The sequence below is a fragment of the Sinohyriopsis cumingii genome, chromosome 3 (assembly GCF_028554795.1).
Source record: "Sinohyriopsis cumingii isolate HCF-2022 chromosome 3, ASM2855479v2, whole genome shotgun sequence".
Classification (NCBI taxonomy): domain Eukaryota; kingdom Metazoa; phylum Mollusca; class Bivalvia; order Unionida; family Unionidae; genus Sinohyriopsis; species Sinohyriopsis cumingii.
In genome coordinates this window covers 25,781,145-25,805,243 of record NC_142963.1, presented here as the reverse complement: position 1 = coordinate 25,805,243, position 24,099 = coordinate 25,781,145, and the positions used below count along the sequence as shown (strand labels likewise).

At 35.2% G+C, this 24,099-nt stretch overlaps 1 protein-coding gene across 3 annotated transcripts in view; it reads right to left on the bottom strand.

The window, feature by feature from the left end:
- Nucleotides 1-1,319: 1,319 nt before the first annotated feature.
- LOC149802571 (uncharacterized) overlaps nucleotides 1,320-24,099 on the bottom strand; it is a 68,915-nt gene continuing 46,135 nt past the window's right edge. For all 3 annotated transcript variants that reach the window (XM_089951842.1, XM_089951843.1, XM_089951844.1), the window contains 3 exons: nucleotides 17,998-18,129; nucleotides 16,436-16,566; nucleotides 1,320-6,462 (listed from right to left, as the gene is read on the bottom strand). In XM_089951842.1, coding sequence (XP_089807968.1) covers nucleotides 6,354-6,462; nucleotides 16,436-16,566; nucleotides 17,998-18,129 — 372 coding nt within the window. In that variant the 3' untranslated portion in view covers nucleotides 1,320-6,353. The remainder of the gene's footprint in view (nucleotides 6,463-16,435; nucleotides 16,567-17,997; nucleotides 18,130-24,099) is intronic.

Sequence of the window (24,099 nt, the reverse complement as noted above, 5' to 3'; positions counted from 1 at the left end):
TGAAGAAACACATACGAATTTAACAGCCAATACATAATGAACACAATAACGAAGATGAAAACAGGCAACAAGCACAAATATCATGAAAATGGCACTAAAAAACGGAACAGCTGCTTCACGCCAGTTAAGCAATAGGGGCCATCTTGTTCACCCAAGATTCTAGGGTATAGGCCTGACATTTTTCCATATTGCAAATTGTCCTCTGTCAATAGCTGGAAAATATCTTGCTCTGATTTACAGCAAAATAAAACGATATTATGTTATCTGAAAATAAATCATTGTGAGATAAAATAACTCACATGAATATTGCAGCTTCCCCCCCCACCAATTAAATAGTCCTTTTTCTATATAATTGATGTATTTGCTATGTGCACATGAATTATTGTACAAGTTATCTAAAAACTAAATAAAGTGGGATGATTAAGCATACATAAGATTTGACCCGAATATCTTTCAAAACATTTGAATGAGCCATCATGTTGTTATATGTGACACATGTCAAATATCTGATTAAAGCATTGCCAATATAATTATATTCGTTTCACTGGAAGAAGAGCAGCATTTTATTAAGTGACAATCTTGCTCATAATAAAACTTACTTGACTTCTTGTGTTACAACTCTTGTGTTACAACTCTGTGGTCTTAAAATAACAGCAGAAAGAAGCAAAACCAAGTTGTGTAAAACTTAAAAAATAATTTAATTCTCTAAAATAAAAAATGAAAATTACAAAGGAACTTACAGTACTGTAATCAAACCCAAAATAATCCTAAAATGTTCTATCACAAGTCCAAACTCATTTGAACGAATTCACAATAATCCCAAAATGTTTCATCACATGTTCAAACTCCTTTAAATAAATTCACAATAATCCCAAAATGCTGCTTTAGTCCCTACCATCATATGAGCACTTTGTAATTCCAATAAATAATTTAAATAAATGATTCATTTGAAACTAAATCTAAACACAACATTAATTACATCTGCATATTGATATTAAAACAAAAACAGTACTAGGAAATAGGAACTAGGAATCAGTGTAATTATTCAACTCCTTATGTGCATCTCTGCAAATCTATTACATCTCCACATCACAATACGTCTTACATGACTTGGTGCAACATAACCCACCTGACTTAATCACCAGTGGGAAATTACACCAAATTTTTCAATTGGTTCCTTATACAGAACATGAAAACAAATAATTAGTCTATTTATAGCTCATTTCTATCTACAGTCATGGACAGAGGACAAAACTATTTTGGTATGTTTTTATGAAAGTTAGGCCTAGCGATGAAGGAGAAAATGAAATAAACACATATTTATATAGGAAGAAGCTCTTTTATTTGTTAAATTAAAACAATGTCAACTTGCTTGTTAACCTTGTGCATGTACATGGAAATTTTACATTTTGTAATATGATTAAAAATTACTGACAAAAAATACACATTTTAATTTGCTGCAATATTTGATTAGCAAAAAAAAAGAGAAGAGAAGAAAAGTTTGTATCAACACTGAATGACACGATTGCAATAACTAGGTGTTATTCAAGGGAAGCCTATCATGCAAACTAAAATAAAGACAAGCAAAGTGAATGCATAAAAAAATGATAAAATGTGGCCGATGCATTCAAATTTGTACAAGTATTTTCATGAGGGGATGAAGATTATATAAATATCTTTATCATTTTTGTAAGTCTCCAGCATTTAGACCTATATCTGACATTTCTCCAGTACACCAAGGCTTGATTATTATTTTATACATTGTAGCAAATAATGCTATCAAGAGATTATGTTTGATACTAATATGCATCAGGCAATATTTCATAATATTAATGCATGGACTTTCTTGGTTTAAAAATAACCAATCTTCCAAACAGGCCATCTACAATTACATAATATGTAAACAGTGTGGTGTCTTCAGATGACAGAACCATTGAACAACATGTATATTAATTGTCTACTACTGAACTACCATTATATATATACAAGAAAGTAAAGACCTTGAAACAATTAAGTACCCCAAAAATGCATTTCTTGTGCATTTGAATTATGGATCTCATCGTTTACTTTCCATCATCTCATTGTTCAGTGTTTATCTTGTTAAGTCATGCCTTTTAATTTTGATGTGTTTAAAAATGCATCTGCAAATGTTTAGGAGTCTGCTCGAAGGAAGTAACTCCAACAGAGCTATATTTTCTATTATTTATTGTTCACCATCTTGTTTATGGTTCAGTGGTTGTTGCTTGTGGTAAGCAATGGTTGTTGCTTGTGGTAAGCAGTAGTTGTTGAGTGGTAAGCAGTGGTTGTTGCTTGTGGTAAGCAGTGGTTGTTGCTTGTAGTAAGCAGTGGTTGTTGCTTGTGGTAAGCAGTAGTTGTTGAGTGGTAAGCAGTGGTTGTTGAGTGTGGTAAGCAGTGGCTGTTGCTTGTGGTAAGCAGTAGTTGTTGCTTGTGGTAAGCAGTGTTTGTTGCTTGTGGTAAGCAGTGGTTGTTGCTTGTGGTAAGCAGTAGTTGTTGCTTGTGGTAAGCAGTGGTTGTTGCTTGTGGTAAGCAGTTGTTGTTGCTTGTGGTAAGCAGTGGTTGTTGCTTGTGGATCAAAGTATACATAATCCTAAAAACTACTTGAACAATACAATACCAATTAAATACAACAAAAAAAATCAAAATGCTTACTCAAGTTTTGTTTTTAATAATTTCTCCATTTTATCTCTCATCAGCCTATGGTTGACAAATTTTCATCAAAGCCTCAAAAGTCATTATGAACCAACTTGATCCCTTTATTACTCATAACACTTTAAACAATCCCACATTTGGCCTTAAACTCTCCAAATTACACCAATAATCAATTAACACCTTGCTGTTAACACATGTTTGTTCAGGCTGATTTCTTCAATATGTTGACAGAACACATAAAAATACCCTTGATTTAATTCTTCCTGAAAATCATTTAATTTTCAGAAGTGGTAGATTTTAACTATACAACAGTATGTGCCATAGATGGACCTTTCAATGTTATTTTGATCAACTGCTTTACATCACCTAACAAGAGTACAGACAGGAACACATAATTGTACATCACTTAACAAGAGTACAGACAGGAACACACAGTTGTACATCACTTAACAGGAGTAGACAAGAACACATAGTTGTACATCACTTAACAAGAGTAGACAAGAACACATAGTTGTACATCACTTAACAAGAGTACAGACAGGAACACATAATTGTACATCACTTAACAAGAGTACAGACAGGAACACACAGTTGTACATCACTTAACAAGAGTAGACAAGAACACATAGTTGTACATCACTTAACAGATTACATGCAGTAACACACAGTTTTACATGACTTAAAGAGAGACAATTTACAAACATTCTTGCATTAAAAAAAGTAGTACATACATTACCCAATTATTTTGTAAGGTCATGCATCAAATATACCTACCCTACCTACCTACCTACATATGAACCCACCCACATGCCAATATAGTCACACACATATACAAATATACCAATATACATACTTACATGCATACATTACACTACAGACTGAAGCATGCTGAGGAAGAGCAAAAACAGTTTGTGCAAATTGTAAAAATTATTCACAAAAACATCCCAAGCACAAGTCTGACTAAGTAAAAGTGATTTGCACTATGTAAATTTTTCTTATATTCTTAAGTGTGACATATAGAAAATTATTAATGAAACAATTTTCATATTTTTTTCATTTCTATATTTTCACATGTAAAAAATACATCCTTACATCACAAGATTTCTCATCATGCCAAACAATGCTTTATTGTTTTTGCCAACAGAAGTTATACCTGCAGTAAGAAAAATGAGCACTTTTTGGGCTAGAACAAATAAATGGAAAATGCATTACTTTTCAGACATAAAAAATAATTTTTGCTGAAGAAATTTGACTCAACACTGTTGATGTCTCCCTGTGAAGTTTTGTCCACTTACCACCTTGACATGACAAACCAACTCTGATGCATTGCTGAATTGGACTTGCTTCATGGCCAAATAGAGTAAAATTATGAACCAAATGTCAAAAAGACAGAATGGTTTGGTGTAACAAAAAGTGAATATAATCTTCTAAGCTTCAATTCAGGAGCAAGTTTGGTATATAATAAACCAAAAACTGTCTTTTCCTGTATTGAATACATTATTAATACATTTCATCTTGTGGTGCAAAATGGTGATATATTTTAATTTGTGAACTTGTGACTTCACCAATCATGAAAATATCACATTTTGATTGTTACCATGCATTATATATATATATATATATATATATATATATATATATATATATATATATATATATATATATATATATATATATATATATGTAGGATACACATAATTTGCTCTGATGATGAAACATTCCTAAAAAGGTCTGAAGAGCTATCTAAACATTTAATTTACCGAGGCTACGACAAATACCTGATTATGGAGGCAACCCAAACAGCTAAACAGACAAACCCTGATGACCTACTAAAACATAGAAAGAAGGAAAAGGCTGATGGGATACCATTTATCCTGACCTACCATCCAGACAAACCCAAAGTAGGTAAAATCATCAGGAAACACTGGCCCATCATGGAATTGTTGGACACACTAAAGTTAATCCTCCCTAACAAACCTGTAGTCACCTACCAGAGACCAAAAAACCTCAAGGACATCCTAGTCAGGGCGAAGCTAACGCCAATCACTAATCAAGATCACCCTAGTCAATCTGGCCCCTTTGGCAATAAAAGGTGCAAAACATGTCAATAAATGATAGAGACCAGGACATTTTCTAGCACACTGACTAGAGAAAAGTTAAATATACATGGTCCAAACAAAACATGCAAAACAGAGAATGTCATTTATCTCATCACATGTAAGATCTGTAGCATTCAGTATGTTGGAGAAACTGAAAAGCTTCACAAAAGGATTAACCTTCGTAGATCTGATTGGATGACAAAGAAATTGTACAGAAGCCTGATCGCAGAACACTTCTCCTCTCCTGGCCACACTTTCAGTGATATCACACTTATTGCAATTGCTCACAACCCCAACTGAAGTCCCTACACTAGGAAAGAAAAGGAATCTTACTGGATACACCACCTTAGAACACTGAAACCAAGCGGTTTAAACCAAGAAGACTAGAAAAAGACAACCATACACAAATAAAATTATCTTTTGCAGCCAACACATTTTCTTTTAAATAATTCTCTAAATTTGCTTAATAGCCTATGACTACTATAACAATTAAATATCTGGGATATAATTTGCACTTACATAAATTTACATAAAATAACAGATGTTGTTATGGGTCATCAATTTCTGCATCAATACAGATATTTTCCAGTATCAGAAACCAGCTGAAATAAACTAGTTGAAACATAATAAAGTTAAAAGGTTGAATTCCTGTAGAAACAGCCATGTAAAGTTTCACAAACATAACCGTTTTTCTGTTATATTTGTTTGTCTTGTCTATGTTTTGTATTTGCCTCTGAAAAAGTCATTAAAGAGTCAAAAATCAGATAGATACTAGCTTCACACTGTTAGTTGTCAGTTTATTGCATTTATCTTAATCAATCCCTGGCACACATAATTCCTTGCTGGATCTAGTGCACTTGAAAGGATTGTTATTCAACATATGATTTGTATTCTTTATATATACATACACAGAAGGAAAGAAAACAGTATTTAATACCATTCCAATTTTTTATAAATTGTTAATACCAAATCAATAAAAGAAGCATCTGTTTCTGTAATTTTTGGAAGCGAGTTCCATAACAATACTGCTGATGATCAAAAATTATTGTTACTATATCTGACTGTTTTGGATCCCTTTCTATAGCTCGAGTTTAAACAAGTTAAAGGTGAAATTATTCCCTAACAATCCCTTTAGAAACTAAGAACTTCCCAAACCCTTCTCATAGCTTTATAAGCTCACTCAAAACTGTCCATATGCCGTACATGGGTAGACCAGTCTCATTATCAAGACCCAATGGGCTACTTACTATAATGTCATTGAGCAGGGCCTACCAATTTTTCTGCCTCTGAAAAACATGAGCAACCCATAAGTTGTTCACCTGCTATCGGTGTGCAACCATTTTATTTTTTGTCATATGGGTCATGTCCTATCTTCAATTTTTTTGTTTCTGAATTGCTTCCTTGCATGAAAACAAGTATAAAAATAACATTAAACTTGCTCAAGGAGTCTATTGTTGACAGACATTTGTTGTAAGAATTCTCCATTATTTTTGTTCAGTCTTCAGCATTCTTCTGTCTGAACTTAAACCTTATATTTAAAAAAATAACGTTTTGAAAGTTTGATGAAATAAAAAATATTTAATTCTACAATGGTTTGGCCACATGTGGCATGAGGGTCAGTAATGTAGTTTGAATAGAATCCATCAACTCCGTGGTCTCTCCTATCTGTTTTATAACTACAGCTGCTCCATCACTGCAAGTAAATGGATTAAAAGAAAGCAAGTAAGTAGACAGGTAGGTAGGTAGGTCAGTAAATAAGCAAATAAGTACAGGCCTCCCACCCATGGTTTCAAAATTACAGGAATTCGGTCTCAAATTACAATGCAAAAATATGAGGATTTTAAAGTGAGTCTGCTAAATCATAAATATAGATTTTAAAGGGAAATTCTACAAAATATAGGGATTTAAAATGGAAATCTTACAAAATAAAGGGATATATAATTTCTCACTGCCATATACATGTATTTTCATTTTCGTGTTCTCCCCAGAACCTTTTACCATAGCTCTCCTGATACACAATTCCTTAAAACCCACTGGGGTCCCAGATGGCCTAGTGGTCTAAAGTGTTCACCTTTACTAATCACTGCCATCTCACCTCTGTCTGTAGAGGTTCAAGTCTCGGGCTCAGCCTATGTGGGTATCTGAGAAAGCTTACATGTAGGTCAGTGGTTCTTCCCAGGGTTCTTCCTCCACCAGTTATACTGGTTGCCATGCATAGCCTATCATGTGCTGCAAAACAGTGTTAAGCCCATAACAACAATAAAACTCACTGCTATACTACCCACTTGTCCTGCAATGCTTGCATGTTTCCCAATATCCTTATAAAATGAATGTCAAATGTCACTAATTCAAAGCCTTATAACTCAAATGACACTGTTTTTACCTCTTCCTGTGTATTTAATCTCATAGAGCAAAGTTACCCAGTGCAGTGTGCTATAAATAGAACACCTGTTACATATTCAACTTCATATGCATAGGCCTGCCTGTTAACTGTTAAGCAATGTAGTGTATGTTACGTTTAACAGAAATTTGAACTATTTTACATTTTTGGTACACATCTATTATGTGTGGAAAAATTTAAGAGTAAAGTCCAACTGTTATAGCTGTGTAATTATTTTTCATGGAAGAATTTTTTATGTGCTCTAAAATCTTGAGAGAACTCGTTCACCGTCAAGTCGGTGAAACCGCTTGACCAACCATAGCTGCCATTTCTCATACTCGAAATGTACAAGTTCTTTTGTCCAAGTCTACATCACTATGTCATCTGAATTTGATAATTTATAAAAACTAATTGCTGCCTACATCAATATCAGAGCCTTTACCTAAGTTATTCAAGCTTTCATAGTTCTGATTCTAATTGTGAAAACTTCGTAAGTACTGAATGAAATCTGCGACCTCCATTTTGGAGAGTGGAGATTACGACCAGTTACTTTAAATAGCAGATTTCAACCAAAGCATAAACAGTAACCACGTGATCTGATCTAATTGTCATTCGCAGAAATGAATGTAGTATCTAATAGGGGGTTTTCCCCGAAGGTGGCACTACGAAAACCCACTTAAAATGGCTGATGTGTACAGCAGGCGTCAAAAGGTACTTCCATGTGAATGGAGTAGAGGCATCAAAAGGCGCTTCCATGCAAATGGAGTAGAGGCGTCCAAAGGAGCTTGCTTGAGGTAATGGGTTAAATTAATTAAGATAATGCAGCATAATTACCCACACACCTAGCCTTTATTTTTTGTACCTGGCTTGCCCAAATGCTGGGGCATGATCTTTGATGCTGGAATCATCTCTGCACTGACAGCGATGATGGTAAGTGTTATAATATATATATATATATATATATATATATACAGTGGTACCTTGACTTACGAGTGTCCCAACTAACGAGTTTTTTGAGATATGAGCCGTCTCTCGGCCGATTTTTTGCTTTGAGATGAGAGCTAATATTTGGGTTACGAGCCAGCTTCAGATACCCCACCACTAGTTGGCGCAGCAAACACCACAGTGAACATCGCAACATCCGCCCAGCATCCCATGTCTCACTTGTTCACTTTAAGTGGTTAGCTCGCAGTGGAAGCATCGGTGTTGTGCTCGCATCTGTGCTTGCAGTTATTTTGCAAAACTTTGTTTTTCCAACTGTGGATCCAAAGAAAGTGAGTGCGAAGGACAGTGCTGAGAAGAAGAAGCGGATGATGTGCATTGAATTAAAGAAAGAAATTATCGAAAAACATGACCAAGGTGTGCGTGCAGTCGACTTGGCGAAGCAGTACGAGCGTAGCACTTCTACAATCTGCACCATACTTAAGCAAAAGGAGTCGATAAAGGCTATAACGCCAGCCAAGGGCATTAAAATAATTTCTAAACAGCGGACATCTATCCATGAAAATATGGAGAAGCTGCTGATGGTGTGGTTGACGGAGAAGCAGCTCGCAGGAGATACCGTGACGGAGGCTATAATCTGCGAGAAGGCACAAGCTATTTACGCTGATTTGCTGCAGCAGACCCAAGGCACTTCGACGAACGAGGCATCGGGCGAGCCGTTTAAAGCCAGTTGGGGCTGGTTCGAGAATTTTAAAAAGAGGACCGGCATTCACTCCGTTGTCAGGCATGGTGAGGCAGCGAGCGCGGATATGAAGGCAGCTGAGGATTACCTCAAAACCTTTGCTGGAATTATAGCAGTAGAAGGATACATCCCCCAGCAAGTCTTCAACTGTGACGAGACAGGACTCTTCTGGAAGAAGATGCCAAGGAGGACTTATATAATGGCAGATGAGAAGAGGATGCCAGGCCACAAACCCATGAAGGATAGGCTAATCCTCGCACTCTGCGCCAATTCGAGCGGCGACTGCAAGATTAAGCTGCTGCTCGTTTATCATTTGGAAAACCCCAGAGCCTTTAAATCACATAAAATTCTGAAAGAAAAACTGCAGGTTATGTGGAGGGCAAACCCAAGGGCGGGGGTCACCAGGCAGTTCTTTGTGGAGTGGGTGAATTTGGTCTTTGGTCCTGACGTTAAGAAATATCTCCAGGAAAATAACATACCCCTGTAAGCCCTTCTCATCCTGGACAATGCACCTGCTCACCCACCTAACCTCAAAGATGACATCCTCGAAGAGTTCAAGTTTATAAAGGTTCTCTACCTTCCACCCAACACCACCCCTATCCTGCAGCCCATGGACCAGCAGGTGATTTCTAATTTCAAGAAGCTCTTCACCAAGCACCTGTTCCGCTGCTGCTTTGAGGTGACAGAGAGCACAAACCTCACCCTTCGAGTGTTTTGGAAGGACCACTATAACATCGTGATATGCCTCAGAATTATCAATATGGCCTGGAGGGTGTTACAAAGAGGACCTTGACCTCTGCATGGAAGAAGGTGTGGCCTGAGGTTGTGTCTGAAACGGACTTTGTAACAAAAAATTTGCGCTGTTATTTGGGGATCCGGAACGGATTAATGGCATTTCAATTCATTTCAATGGGGAAAATTGATTTGACATACCAGTAATTTGAGTTACGAGCTCCGTCACGGAATGAATTAAACTCGTAAGTCAAGGAACCACTGTATATATATTTTAGTCATTTCACTGCCAGCTAAAAAATGGTATTCATATTACATTTTAAGTTAAGCAAATTCTTGTGAATAATGGATACACCACCTTCAAAAATATGTAAATTTACCCAACTCCCAGCCAGCCCCATGTTTAGTGGCATGAAGACCAGATATTGGTGACACCGATGGTGATTCTCATTCAGATAGCATGACTTCCCCTAAAGAAAGAGCTTAAGAAACAAAGGATGGGGTTCAACACTGAATGGAAGACTTCATATCGATTCCTTGGGTGGAATTTGCTGGATCATATGGTAAGCTTTCCATATTGGTAAATTTTGGTTCACATCTACTTATCAACAGGTCTGTGTGTGTGTGTGTGTATGTGTGTGTGTGTGTGTGTGCAATTCCTCAAGCACTTTTTGAATATGTTTTTGTTTATATAATAGTACTTGTGATTGTTGTCACTGTTTTATTATCTGGAAAATGTGATGAGGAATGAAAGTTGAATTTTATCCACAAGTTGCTCTTATATTTATGTGGTGAAATAGTTTCCTCAGTAGACCTTAACATGAGTGGATTCTGCCCTTTTAATTTCTCATTTCTTTTTTTCTCTTTCAGAGTAAGAAAATGAGCAAGGATTTTGCCTAATAGACTTTAATTTTAATTTGGCAATCAAAATATACGGAGAAGTTAAGAAACAAAAGATATCATTTAAATTCAAAGAAAAATGAATTTGACATTAAATAAGCTTATAACTTTGGGAAATGAAAAATATTATGCAAATATATGACTTCTTTTATATTTCATCAATATTAATCTTTTCACTATTTTCAAGATAACATGCATTTTTTATAATATTTTATGACACCAATGCATGCTGACCACAATGTGATAAAAAAGTTATGGGGAGATCACTGGTACATCCATCTTTATCCTTTTTCTGGAAACAAAATATTTTCCACAAAACATTGGGATGTGCTTCTGCCACAAAAATATAGGGATCATATGGGGATTTGGGATAGTTTACAGGGAAAATATTAGAATTAAACAAAATATTTTCCACAAAACTTTGTAATGTGCTTTTGCCACAAAAATATAGGGATCATATGGGGATTTGAGATAGTTTACAGGGAAAATATTAGAATCAAACAAAATATGGGGATAGTATTGGGACTTTGGACATTTTAAAGGGAAAAAAATGAGAATTAAAAAATATAGGGACTGTATCAGGATTTTAGTCATTTAATAGTGACAATTATAAGGATTTAAAAAATACAGGGATTTAAAGGGATTTTGGATTTATCAGTATAGGGAAAACGATAACAATTAAAACTATAGGGATTTATGTAAAATACAGGGATGGATGGGAAGCCTGTACATAAGTAAGTTAGTAAGTTAGTCAGTTAGTAAGTAAGAAATAAGTATTCAATAAGTATTAAAAAAGGATCCATATAAATTAAGTACACTGAAACAGTGTTTAAAAAGAATCTCTTGGGACCCCAAAATTGTTCTATCCAAACTGTCAGGTCTATTTTCCATCTGGTAATTTAATGTACTTATGCTTTAATATAAATGCATTGTATCTTTGTTTAATTTGAAGCCGATCAAGTGTTTACTGTAAATCATGTTGTCTGCATCTAAATGAATGCATTACAAATATTCTTCCTATCAATTCAATTCCAATTAAGAGCTTAATGGGATGAAAATGACCAAATTTCAGATTCCTCACTGGGGGGGGGGGAGCATCACAATCAAAGGCCTATTTTAGGGTAAATAATTTCTAAATGTATTTAGATGAACAAATATGACCCCAAATGAAATGGACACTTATCAATAAAGCAGACATATATCTCATTGTTTCACTGTTCTTACTAGCTTATAAGTTGAGTCCATCTCCAAATTGCACAGATCCAGATCTGCCATCGCATAATGATGTAATGAATCCTTTACATGTTTCAATATCAGATATGTGTCTGTCTTATTTGGAGTTTTTAACCCATTTCGCAAGCATGTAGTGTATATCTTCAAATAAATACCTGAATCAAATAATTTCATACTTTAAATTTTGTTGGTACTGGGGCATGAGTTTGAAATCTGTACGGCCTTCATTACACATGCAACAGTGCTCTTCAAAGCACTCCTTAAATTCTTGCTAGTAAATTTTAAATGCTTCATTTTTAAGTTGTGAGAAAATTTAATGTAAACTTCTTAAGTTATTCAACACCATTAATTAAAGAAAAAAGAAAAAAAAGTAGCATGTGTACAGAGGATAGTCTGTTGATATAGAATTACTAAATCGGCCATAAATCAAGATGCATTGACTAACCTTTGAGTCATGTAAAGGTCAACTCAGTCAACTTTCGATGATAAAAGAGTGACCCTCCCCGTAAGAGGCTTAATATATGAGTTTAATTACAAAGCTTCAATTTGAATTTATGATACAAATTAAGATGATTATGAAACTGTTTTTGTGGGGTTTAATGTCATTTTTTAGCAAATGATAGGCTATACATGCGCCCAGTATATATTTGGTGGAGGAAGAACCCAGAAAAACCTGGAAAGAACCAATGACCCATTGGAAGCTACCAGCAGGCTTTTTTTTTTTTTACATAGGTACCCATGATGGTTGAGCTGTGACTGAAACTCTGCAGACAGAGGTGAGAGTGATCTGCAAAGGTGAGTACCTTGGACCATTTAGCCACCCATAGCCCCAAGTCTAATAAGAATGAAGAAAATGAAATTGGATTCTTTAGTAATTATTTTCCTTAATACAATTTCAAGATGACCGATTATCAATTTCAAAAGAAACAGAATGGATGACAATTTTTGTTTTACTTTGTACTTTGCTTTTGTGCATTAATAGTAATTATGTTATAAATATAAATGTACAAACTATTTATGTACCTACAAAAAAAGGTTGAATGAAGTGTAAGCATGAGTTACTATAAGTAGAACTTTGTATAAGGAATAGTCCCTTAACAGAACTCCATCATCTATTGGTTTTGTGTGAGTAAAAAATGATGGACAAAACTCCCAAGAAAACTTGACCAAGGTAATAGAGGTTTTGTATGAGTAAAAAATGATGAACAAAACTCCCAAGAAAACTTGACCAAGTAATAGGTTTTGTGTGACAGTGTTTCCCTTTATGCACATTTGTGTGTCATGAACACACTCTGGAGAAAATTGACACACATTTTGTTGCCATGCATTTATTTTATGCAAAGGATTCACATAAATTGATCAGGATTTATTTAATATCCAATGCTTTGGATGAGGGATGGCATTGTGAATACTTCAAGCATAGGCATAGTCTGGTTCCATGCTTCATATGCTTCCTGCGTTGAACTCTGCTATTTGTATAGCAGAGTGCAATGCAGGGAGCATACAAAACAGGGAACCAGACTAGCATAGGCAATGTTATGACGGAGTAGCATCCCCATATCTTGTGAGCTCTCATGAGATTTCCATCGAGCTCATCAAGATGTTGTCCAGAAGTTTAATGTCAATGCTTGTTGCACTAGAAAGTGACCACCAGATTAAAACGGCTTGGACTAAAAATCATTAGTGAAGAAAGTGAAAGAAGCAGAACACAAAAGAATAACTGTGGATCTAACTTTAATGAAAAATGAAGAAAATAATTCCCATGACTGGAATACAGCACATCCATTAGGATTACCGGTGTGACTTCTGATGCTATGATTGCAAAGACTGCAAAAGTGAATAATCCTTTCGTGACAGGGTTTAAGAATTTTTTAAAAATCTGCCCTTGTTCACCGCACAATATCTGGAGAACACATTATCACCCAAGATATTCTTTCACAACAAAAAAAATCAGTAAACTTGATGAGTTATTATGATTACAAAGTCAGGGGCTCATTGCAGATTTTGTTGGTTTATAACTTGCTGCAACAAAAGAAAGATCTTAAAGCTCAAGTGTAACTTATTAGAAAGAAAATTAATCATTAGCCTTTCTGATTTTTGGATAAATATGATCTAGGATGAGTTGCAATGAAACTGATGATAGTACACATTTTATGACAGGCAGTAAATTAACTCCATTTGGTTAAAAAGATTTATTTGGCTTTTTGTATTGGCTTATCTGTAATGTGTTGGTTTATAATAATGCTACAAAAAGAGTATAAGGAGACTGTTAAAAGTACGACTTTAAACTAAAAGGAAAATGAACTAATACAATTATTCTTTGAATGGACAGTGCATTTGTTTGTTAATTGTTCATGTTGGCTTATTTGTATGTTTATAGAGAAAGAATGCTGTACAAGTTGCAATATCCTATTTCAAGCTGAAATAGTATGGGTGAGATGAAAATTTGTCAGTACATTTTTTACCCCCACATTTTTTATTTGACCACCATGTTCTGACACCAAGGTTGTTATTTTTTACCCTCAGTTTTACACCCCTGGGGGGATACACTGGTGTGAGTAAAAAGTGATGGACAAAACTCCCAAGAAAACTTGACCAAGGTAACATGTTTTGTGTGAGTAAAAAATGATGAGAAAAACTCGCAAGAAAACTTGACCAAGGTAATAGAGGTTTTGTCTGAGTAAAAGGTGATGGACAAAACTCCAAAGAACACATGGCAAAGGAAATAGGGGTTTTGTGTGAGTACAAAATGATGAGAAAAAGTCCCAAGAAAACATGACCAAGGTAATAGGGGTTTTGTGTGAGTACAAAATGGACAGAACTCCCAAGAAAATTTGACCAAGGTAACATTGGTTTTGTGTGAGTACAAAATGATGAGAAAAAATCCCAAGAAAATTTGACCAAGGTAACAGAGGTTTTGTGTGAGTAACAGATGATGAGAAAAACTCCCAAGAAAACATGGCCAAGGTAATAGGTTTTGTGTAAGAAATGCTGAGAAAAACTCTCAATAAAACTTGACCAAGGTAACAGAGGTTTTGTGTGAGTGAAAAATGATGATAAAAACTCCCAAGAAAACATGGCAAAAGTAAAAGAGGTTTTGTGTGAGCAAAAAATGATGGAAAAAACTCCCAAGAAAACATGACCAAGGTAATAAAGGTTTTGTATGAGTAAAAATTGATGATAAAAATTCCCAAGAAAACTTGACCAAGGTAATAGAGGTTTTGTGTGAGTAAACAATGATGGAAAAAACTCCCAAGAAAACATGCCCAAGGAAATAAAGGTTTTGTGTGAGTAAAAATTGATGATAAAAGCTCCCAAGAAAACTTGACCATGGTAATAGAGGCTTTGTGTGAGTAACAAATGATGAGAAAAACTCCCAAGAAACCATGACCAAGGTAAAAGAGGTTTTCTGTGAGTAAAAAATGATGGACAAAACTCCCAACAAACTTAACCAAGGCAATAGGGGTTTTGTGTGAGTAAAAAATGGACAAAACTCCCAAGAAAACTTGACCAAGGTAACAGCTGTTTTGTGAGTACAAAATGATGAGACCCCACCCAAATGACCAAGGTAATAGGGGTTTTGTGTGAGTAAAAAATGATGAGAAAAACTCTCAAGAAAACTTGACCAAGGTAATAGAGGTTTTGTGTGAGTAAAAAATGTTGAGAAAAACTTGACCAAGGTAATAGAGGTTTTGTATGAGTAAAAAATGATGAGAAAAACTCTCAAGAAAACGTGACCAAGGTCATAGGAATTTTGTGTGAGTAAAAAATGATGGAAAAAAATACCAAGAAATCTTGACCAAGGTAATCTTAACATTGAGTCCAATACACAATCTTATTAAATTAACGATGTCTTTCAAAATTGATTATGAAATGGGCAAAACTTCCAAGATAATCATGTGCCATAACTTGGTCAAATTTCCATGGAAAATGGACAAAGCTCCAAGACAATCATGTGCAGTAACTTGGTCAAATTTCCATGGAAAATGGGCAAAACTTTCAAGACAATTAGGGAGTGCAGACTGGTCAAATGTCCATGGAAAAAGGCAAAACTTCCAAGACAATCATGGGCAGTAGCTTGGTCAAAGTTTCATGGAAAAGCCAGCTAAACGTTCAAGACACTCATGTGCTGTAACTTGGTCAAATTTTCATGGAAAATGGTTTTTAAAAAAATTTGATACGGGTCTTCTTTATATTATGCCCCACAATGATGAAGTTATTAAATGGTTATCAAGCAAAAACAATTTTTGCAACTAAGTGATGAAGAAACAATTAGGATTAACCATGTTTTCTTTATAGAATATACAACACCACCACCGCCATAAAGGACAGTTATCCTTGTGTGTGCCACTGCACAATGCCTGAAACCGGCCACAGTCTGAAACAGCACTGGGTCATATAAGAAGCTTGCAACATCTCAAAGTAAACAGTCTGTTACATATGAAACTTGCAAACCTATCTATCATATAAGCCAAAAAAATCAATTTACATTATCAGTTCAAAAACATACCTTGGACTTTATAATCTTTTATGGATTTAAGATGTGCTATAAGCTTCACTAAAGCTGGAAAAAGATACCTATCAATGTTTTTCAGCTAAATGATTAAAGGTTTCATTACATCATTTATACCATCGTCTGCAGATAATCAAGGAAGGTTATTTTTTGGATCAATATCAACCCCTTTTAAGACATTTATGAAGTTTAACAAAAAATATATTTTTTTAACAAGCTGGTACCTTATGAGCTGGTCTGTTGTCTGGGATGGGAGGTGTTTCAGGAGGTTTAGGACTGCCCGCAGTCCATGAGTCTTTACACCAGGGCTCGAACTCTTTAAACACTTCCACACAAGTAAAGGAAGGCAAGATAGCTGTAAAAAAGTGCTTCCAACAATCAGTTTGGATTACAGAAACTAACATCAATAAAGCAGAATTATTTGTCTTGGCTGGCACTCACCAATCATCTAATAATTATATGAGTTGATTTGTGTTTTCTTCAGTGAGTGCCTGTCAGAATCAGCTTGTGTGCTTTGTCCTAGCCCTTGTTGAGTACAAGAAAATAAATAACCTTTTGCATTAAAATCTAAATTTAAATGTATCCTTTTTTATATATATTGATAAACAGACAACTTATAATATATTTGTTCTAAGAAAAGGCCAGCTCTGACATATACATGTACACATATCAAAGGGATAAATACACCTTTGACAACAAATTTAGCACAAATATTGCATTCATAAAAAGGACAAAATATACAGATCCAGGGCAAGGATTACTTAAAATAACTTCCAAATGGGCGAGGAAACCAGCCATAAGGTGAAATGCCTGAGGACAAGCCCATTTTGAAATACAATTTAGGCCTAGGGATGGAAAGAATGGAAACCTAGAAATGGGAATCTAAACAAGTACATGCATATCAAAAATAAAAGAGGAACCCCAGTCAAATATGTTTTGTTATTCTTGACTAAAAATTCTGTTTTTGGTGTTTCTAAAATAAAAGACTGACCCACAACTTTAGAACAATTGGTGTTGGTGTTGGTCACCTCAAAGGTGTGCTAGTCTATCATTACTGGAGGTGTCCACACAAAAACAAAATAAAAAAACACATATAAAGAAAATATTGCTATCTTACACTAGAAAAATTATTTGGACAGGAATGTATATAAGAAAATATTGTTCAGCTGTGTTAAATCTATGGGATGAAATCAGAGTATATATAGTAATAAGTATTATTCACATTTTAATTATTAAAATGCTGAAATATCCATCAATATAGTCACATAAGTGCCTTTCCTGACCTTAAATAAAATAACAATTGTTGTTATAACATTTAATACTGAATTAGTTATACAGAAGTCTGTTCATTCCCGGTTGTTGAATAATTTGCACCTCAGTTGTTATCAAAAAAACTTACTATGGACTTTTATTTAATAGCAGACTGGCACTAAATTGGGTTAAGAAAAATAGATGTTGGGTCTAATCATTACCAGTACAGGGGGGTCATTCAGATATTTTCCCAGGAGTATTGCTTTCCTTTTCATATTGTAGCATTCAACACTAAATCAAGTTTACACTGGATCACACTTCTTGGCATACTGCAACACTGATTTTGTCATATTTGTCTGGGCATTTATATAATGATATTCCAAGGATATTGATCAGGAGTGAAAAGAACTGAATAACTGTCATTTAAACGTACGTGTAATCAAATTTTTAAATTGAAACATATAGCTGAAACAGCTAGCAACAAATGCCTACATGACCTCTATGACTTGTCCCTTAAGTATTGTTTTAAAAATACCAGTTTGTGAGCATTCTGTCTGAAGCTGGAGAAGTTGGCAATCCCTCTTGTCACATGGGCCAGAAGGTCTATATTAGTTATTTCATTCTGTAGTAAATTGCACATGGACTCCATAAGGGACTGCAAACCACCCTGACAAATAAATAAGTATAAATTGATTATATGAATGAATAAATGATCTATGTATGAATTAATATATAAATTAATGAATTCTACATAAAAGTTTGGCATAACTGAGCATCAGTACACCTGAAAGGCTTTTTAAATCCAAGGTAATGGGAGTGAAATGCCATGCCCAGAAGCACACCATAAACACTAACCTAATCTGGTCTTGTCAAACCTATAATCCACTGTGAGTCTGACATGCTGACCACTTAGTCGCCTCTACTAACCAGTACACTGAGCATGGAAAGCTAACGAATGAACCACCACAGAAAACCAGTACAAAATGCATGGTATATAGAAAGATAACTCTGTACTCAAAAATATTTTTTATATAATTTTGATGGTAAATGAACAGAAACAATTTTGAAAAATCCTTATTTGGACAAATTGATCAGTTTACATTGCATGCTGACCACTGAGCCACCCAGCTAACCAATAAAATATGCACAGCATGCTGACCACAGAGCCACCCCTGGAAACCACAATAAAGTGCTGGGCATACTGACCTCTGAGCCACCCAGCAAACCAGTCAAATGTGCATGGGATGCTCACTGAGTCAGCCCAGCAAACAAATACAATGTGCAAGGGATTCTGACAACTGAGCTAACCTAGTTAGCCAGTACAATATGCATGGCGTGTTGGCCACTGAACTTCTTCAGCAAACAGTACAATATGCATGGCATGTTGGCCACTGAACTTCCTCAGCAAACAGTACAATATGCATGGCATGTTGGCCACTGAACTTCCTCAGCAAACAGTACAATATGCATGGCATGCTGACCTCTAAGCCACCCCAGCTAAGCAATAAAATATGAATGGCATGCTGACCACTAAAGCACTCTAATTAACCATTAATGATCATGGTATGCTGACCACTGAGCCACTCTAGCTCATCAGTACAATCTGCATGCCATAACGGCCACCAGAAAATGAGCACAATGTGCATAACATGCTACCCACTAAGCCACCCTGGCCAAAGATCAAAATGTGCCTGCAAAGATTACATAACTTTTCCCTGTCCTTTTCATAAGTATCTTCTGTCTAATGCTAAAACAGTTATTATTTGGTTTGATTAGATATTTCTGTCAAATTAAAATATATACCCTATTTGAAACAATACACAAACATGCCTTTATAAGTACTCACCTCTCTTTTGATTGAAACTTGCATAACAATTACCCATACTGAGCATACAGTTCTTGATCATAGCAGGCATGGTGAAGGAAAGCGTCTGCTAAAAGCCACCTTGACAACTTATTAAGTGGGGACACTCTATATTTTGGGACTTGTGAAAGAGCTTTTAGGATTATTTAAATTTCAATTCATAATACTGTAAGTTCCTTTTAAATTTTAACTTTGTATTCCAGGGAAATAAATAGTTTGTTGTGTTTTACAAAAACTGTTGGTTTAGCTTCTTTTTCTTATTTAGCTTAACACCACAAAGTCAAAACATAAACTGGGGGCTTGTCTGTTATCTGAATTTCTTTAAAATATTACAGAGAAATTAAAATTGCTTTTGAAACTTAAATTAACATTGTTTTTGAATTTTTGTTGTCCCTAAAGATTTATATTTTACATGTTTGCAAAATCTTTAGTGAAACCATCAAGCATTCACAATGTCATCTTAGGTAGTGAACATTGTTTCAAATCCTCCCCAGGAAGGATTAGAGCAGGGTCTCAAACACGTGGTCCATATCCTGTGTCCCACAAAATGATTGGCATCACAAGGTGTCATGAGAGATAACATAGGTGGTATGGCCATTGGGCCATCGAAAATGCCATCATGTGGTCTCAGAGTGGTTTGAGTTTGAGACCTCTGGATTAGAGCCAATGAAAAAGAAGTTGCTTGAGCATACCAGACATTTTGATATTTTATAAGTAAAAGCATCTTTCAAAAAAGCCAGAAATAACAAATATTTTGATTCAATATTTTCTGGGAAAGGAAATTTAGGATATAAGTGATTTGGGTTTGATTTGTATGTTTCTCTGGTTTAGATAGGAAATTAAAGGAATTACAGTTTAAATTAAAAAACAAATGGAACTGGAATTATCAAAACCTGAGCTTCAGAAAGAACTGATGTAAGTACAGTTTCATAAAGAGAAAAAGGAGAGACAAATGCAAATGCAGAGAGACAGAGATACAAAGGCAAAGAGGAAATTTAAAGAGAGATATACAAATTCCGAGACAGGAAAATGAAAAAGAAAGTAACATATATGTAGACAGAAAGAGAGTGGATATAGAGAGAGAGAGAGAGAGTTGTTGTTGTTGTTGTGGGGTTTAACGCCTTTTTTCAGCACACAATAGGCTATGCATGGCGGCCAGTATTAATGGTGGAGGAAGAACCCAGGAAAACCCCGAGAAGAACCACTGACCCACGAGAAGCTACTGGGAAGCTTTCTCACATACCCACATTGGCCGAATCCTAGACTCGAACACACACAGACAGAGGTGAGATGGCAGTGATCCATAATGGAGAGTGCTTTAGACCACTTGGCCACTCGGGGCTCGAGAGAGAGAGAGAGAGAGAGAGAGAGAGAGAGAGAGAGAGAGAGAGAGAGAGAGAGATAGATAGATGCAAATTTAGAGAGGAAATGGAGAGGCAGATGCTGAGAGAGACAATAATGGGAAATGCAATTGAAATAAAACGAATTAGAACTGGCAGATGGAACACACTCCATCTTTTACACACAAGTTCAGCATTTAATATTACCAGAAATATTATGTTAGTACCCCATTTTAAAGAAAAAGAAGTAGATAAATACTTTTCTCACTTTGAGAAAATTGCTGAAAACTTGTGTTACATTTTAGGCTTTTTAAACCAGTAACAAGAAAAAGAGTGAAGACAACAATCTTTGTAAAATTTAACAAATAATTTATTTCCCTAGAAAAACAGGTAAAAATGAGAAAAAGAACTTAACGATTTTATGAATCAAATCCAATTATAATCCAAGAATAATCCAAGAATTAAAAAAATAGAAGTCCCAGAAATAAAAAGTCCTAAATGAATCTGAGTGAAAACACCCAAGATGGAGGACAATAATGCATGCAATTTTCAGTGTTGTCCTAATGCAGATCTGTCCAATCTTTTTGACACCATGGGCCACTGAAAAATGTTTTTCTTGAAGCCAAGATCCACAGCAGTAAACTGAAAAGCAAGAACTATATAGCTGCTCGAGCTCTGGCAGGCCATCTAAAATCATTGTCCCAATGAGTCAACAGTTACTTGTTGAACCACAGAAAATAATAATCCAGTTTTAAATTTTGAATAAAATTTCAATAAATGTCTTTGTCCAAGAATTCTGTATGAGCACTTAAATATTCACAGGGAAAACAATTAATAATTCCAAAAAATTGAATTTCAACTCAATTTGGTCACAACAAAACGCCTTTGAGTGTTAATGGTTTATAGCCCAACTGACTAAATCCTCTATAGAAGAGTTATACACTAATTTAAGACGCAAAAAGATTCCCGTATAAGGGTCACATGATCATCGTTCTAGAACAATGTAGAAGCTTTTTATATGCCTAACATCATGTACTCCCAGTATGTCCTCGACTAAATCCAATGATTTTACTCTGAGAATAAACTTTTAAAAAGTTGTATGCTTCATCTCTTATTTATTCTGAATCAAGATCAGGAACTGGGTCAGCATTTTGATTCAAAGTTTCTATTATTAGGTGTTTATGAAAAAAGAATCGGGTCAAACTAATTTCTGGAAAATATCAAATCCAGCAAATAAAGATACATTACAATAGCATGTAATGGAATTAAAAAATTAAAACTAACAAACAAACAATTAAATTAAATCAAATATAAATTAAATCAAATATACATAACACCTGAAAAGGCCAAGAAAGCACTGGAGTTTATCATTACAAAGTGTACATATTGGTAACATTTGTAAGGTCTACATTTCACTGTTGGTACAACAAAGTGCTGATTATGATGTGGTTAAGGAATGTATCTTGAAGGGTTATGAGTTGGTACCTGAGGCATATCAACAAAGATTTGGGAATTGTAGGGAAAAAAAAGAAGGAAAAACCAATGTCAAATTTGCAGGTGAAAAGGATCAACTGTTTGATAGGTGATGCTCAGTAAAGAAGGTTGATTAAGTTTATGAGAACTATATACTAATTGGGTCAAACAAAGCCCAGTCTGATTGTGTTGTCAAGAATTATGAAACATACATGTTGAAAGGTTCTGTATCACTTATTGGTGATTCTGCAAATTCCATCCCTATTAAAATAATAATAGACACATAAGTTTCTCAGAGTCTTTTATTATCAGATACTTTGCCTTTTTATGAGAAGTCTTCTTCTAATCAGTGGTCTTATTCAGGGATTAGTATGCAGCTTTGTTAATGTTCCTCTCCACTGTGTAAATTTGTCATCAGAATTAGTCTTAGGACCTGTGACAGTCTGAACAGTGACAAAATGCATCAGACTTAGTCTAAGGACCCACACATGTCAGAGCAAAGACTATTTGAAACATTCATTCATGGTACTCATTTATTACTAGAAAATGGTCTAGCTGGAGATAAGATTGTGGTCAATACACTTGTAACTGACAAGCCTTGTTTGCATAAAAACTTTGATCCTGTTTGAGACTGAACTCCCTGATTGATATCCTGCTTGTGCAGTTATCAGATCCATGACAAAAAGAGCTCTTGAGAATGATATTCATCAGGAAATTATCCCTTTAGCTGACACATTTATTGGTCAGTCTTTTTGATGAGGTCACTTTTGCTCCTGGTATTGATCAGTAAAGAGGTACTGATCATAGTGATGTTCATTTTAAAACTCATTCTTTTTTTTAGGGTGACAAAAGACAATCGCTCATTGCTGAACAGGAACAAGATCCTGAGATCTCCTGTTTGTTTTATGAGGACTATTAGTGAAACTGTAGCCACACCAGTACCAAATAGTAGTTTTCTAAAACATGGGGTCCTTACAAGAAAATGAAGACCACCTGAGGTATCCACTGGTAACATGTGGCCCATGAGCTATCAAACTGTTGTTCTAAAGTCATATTGACAGGAAATTCTTAGTACACCTCTCCCTTGACAACTCGCACACAACAGGGTCCACAACATAGACTGCACTAAAAGTGAGGCGCAAGTTACTGAGGGACATCCAAAAATTGAAACGAAAATCACTCTGACATCGAGAAAACCTTGGGGGTAGGCTGTGTTAGGGTTCAGGGCTGTTTATTGACTGAATCCTCATTTTACAAGCACGTCGATAATAATTTTCAATAACATGCTTTTTCTAACGAAGTCGTTCATTATTCTGTTTAAATAACAGTTATTTTTCAAAATGTCCAACATATGAAAGATGGTTCCAACTAGTTTCAACAATCATCACGTGTATGCGAAAAAAACCTGTGTATTACGTCACTGCTTTTTTTTTCTTGATCAGTCTGGTTCCCATAGTGGTGTTTAATATTACCCTGCCAAATCGGGATTCCACAAAGCAGGGAACTAGACTAACTGTTGATACACCCCCAAACAAGATTCCTTTTTTCAAAAACATGCGAGCTATATTTTGTGAGGCAATCATCTATGTTGAAACTTTCTGTATCGATCAGTTAGTACAATACTGATGTGATTTCATTGGAATTGGAATTAATAGTGAAACTTCTTATCATCCTTGAGGATATCTCAAAGTGCTTGTTCAAGAATTCCTGAAAATTGCTTGCCCACAATGGTCCATTTCTGAAAAATCAAGCTCTCTATTTTACAAGGTATTCATTTCGCTTGGCTGCCTTGTTATCTTTGACCACAGTTATGAAAGAGTCAGTTAAGTTAAGGTAGTTTATGTTACATACACAATAACATTTATAAGTGTTCAATTGATCAAATGTGGTGAGTTCACCTGACATATGACTGGGGCCACTAGATTTTAAGTTTGTACGATTTTTGTGCCTTTTAACTTTT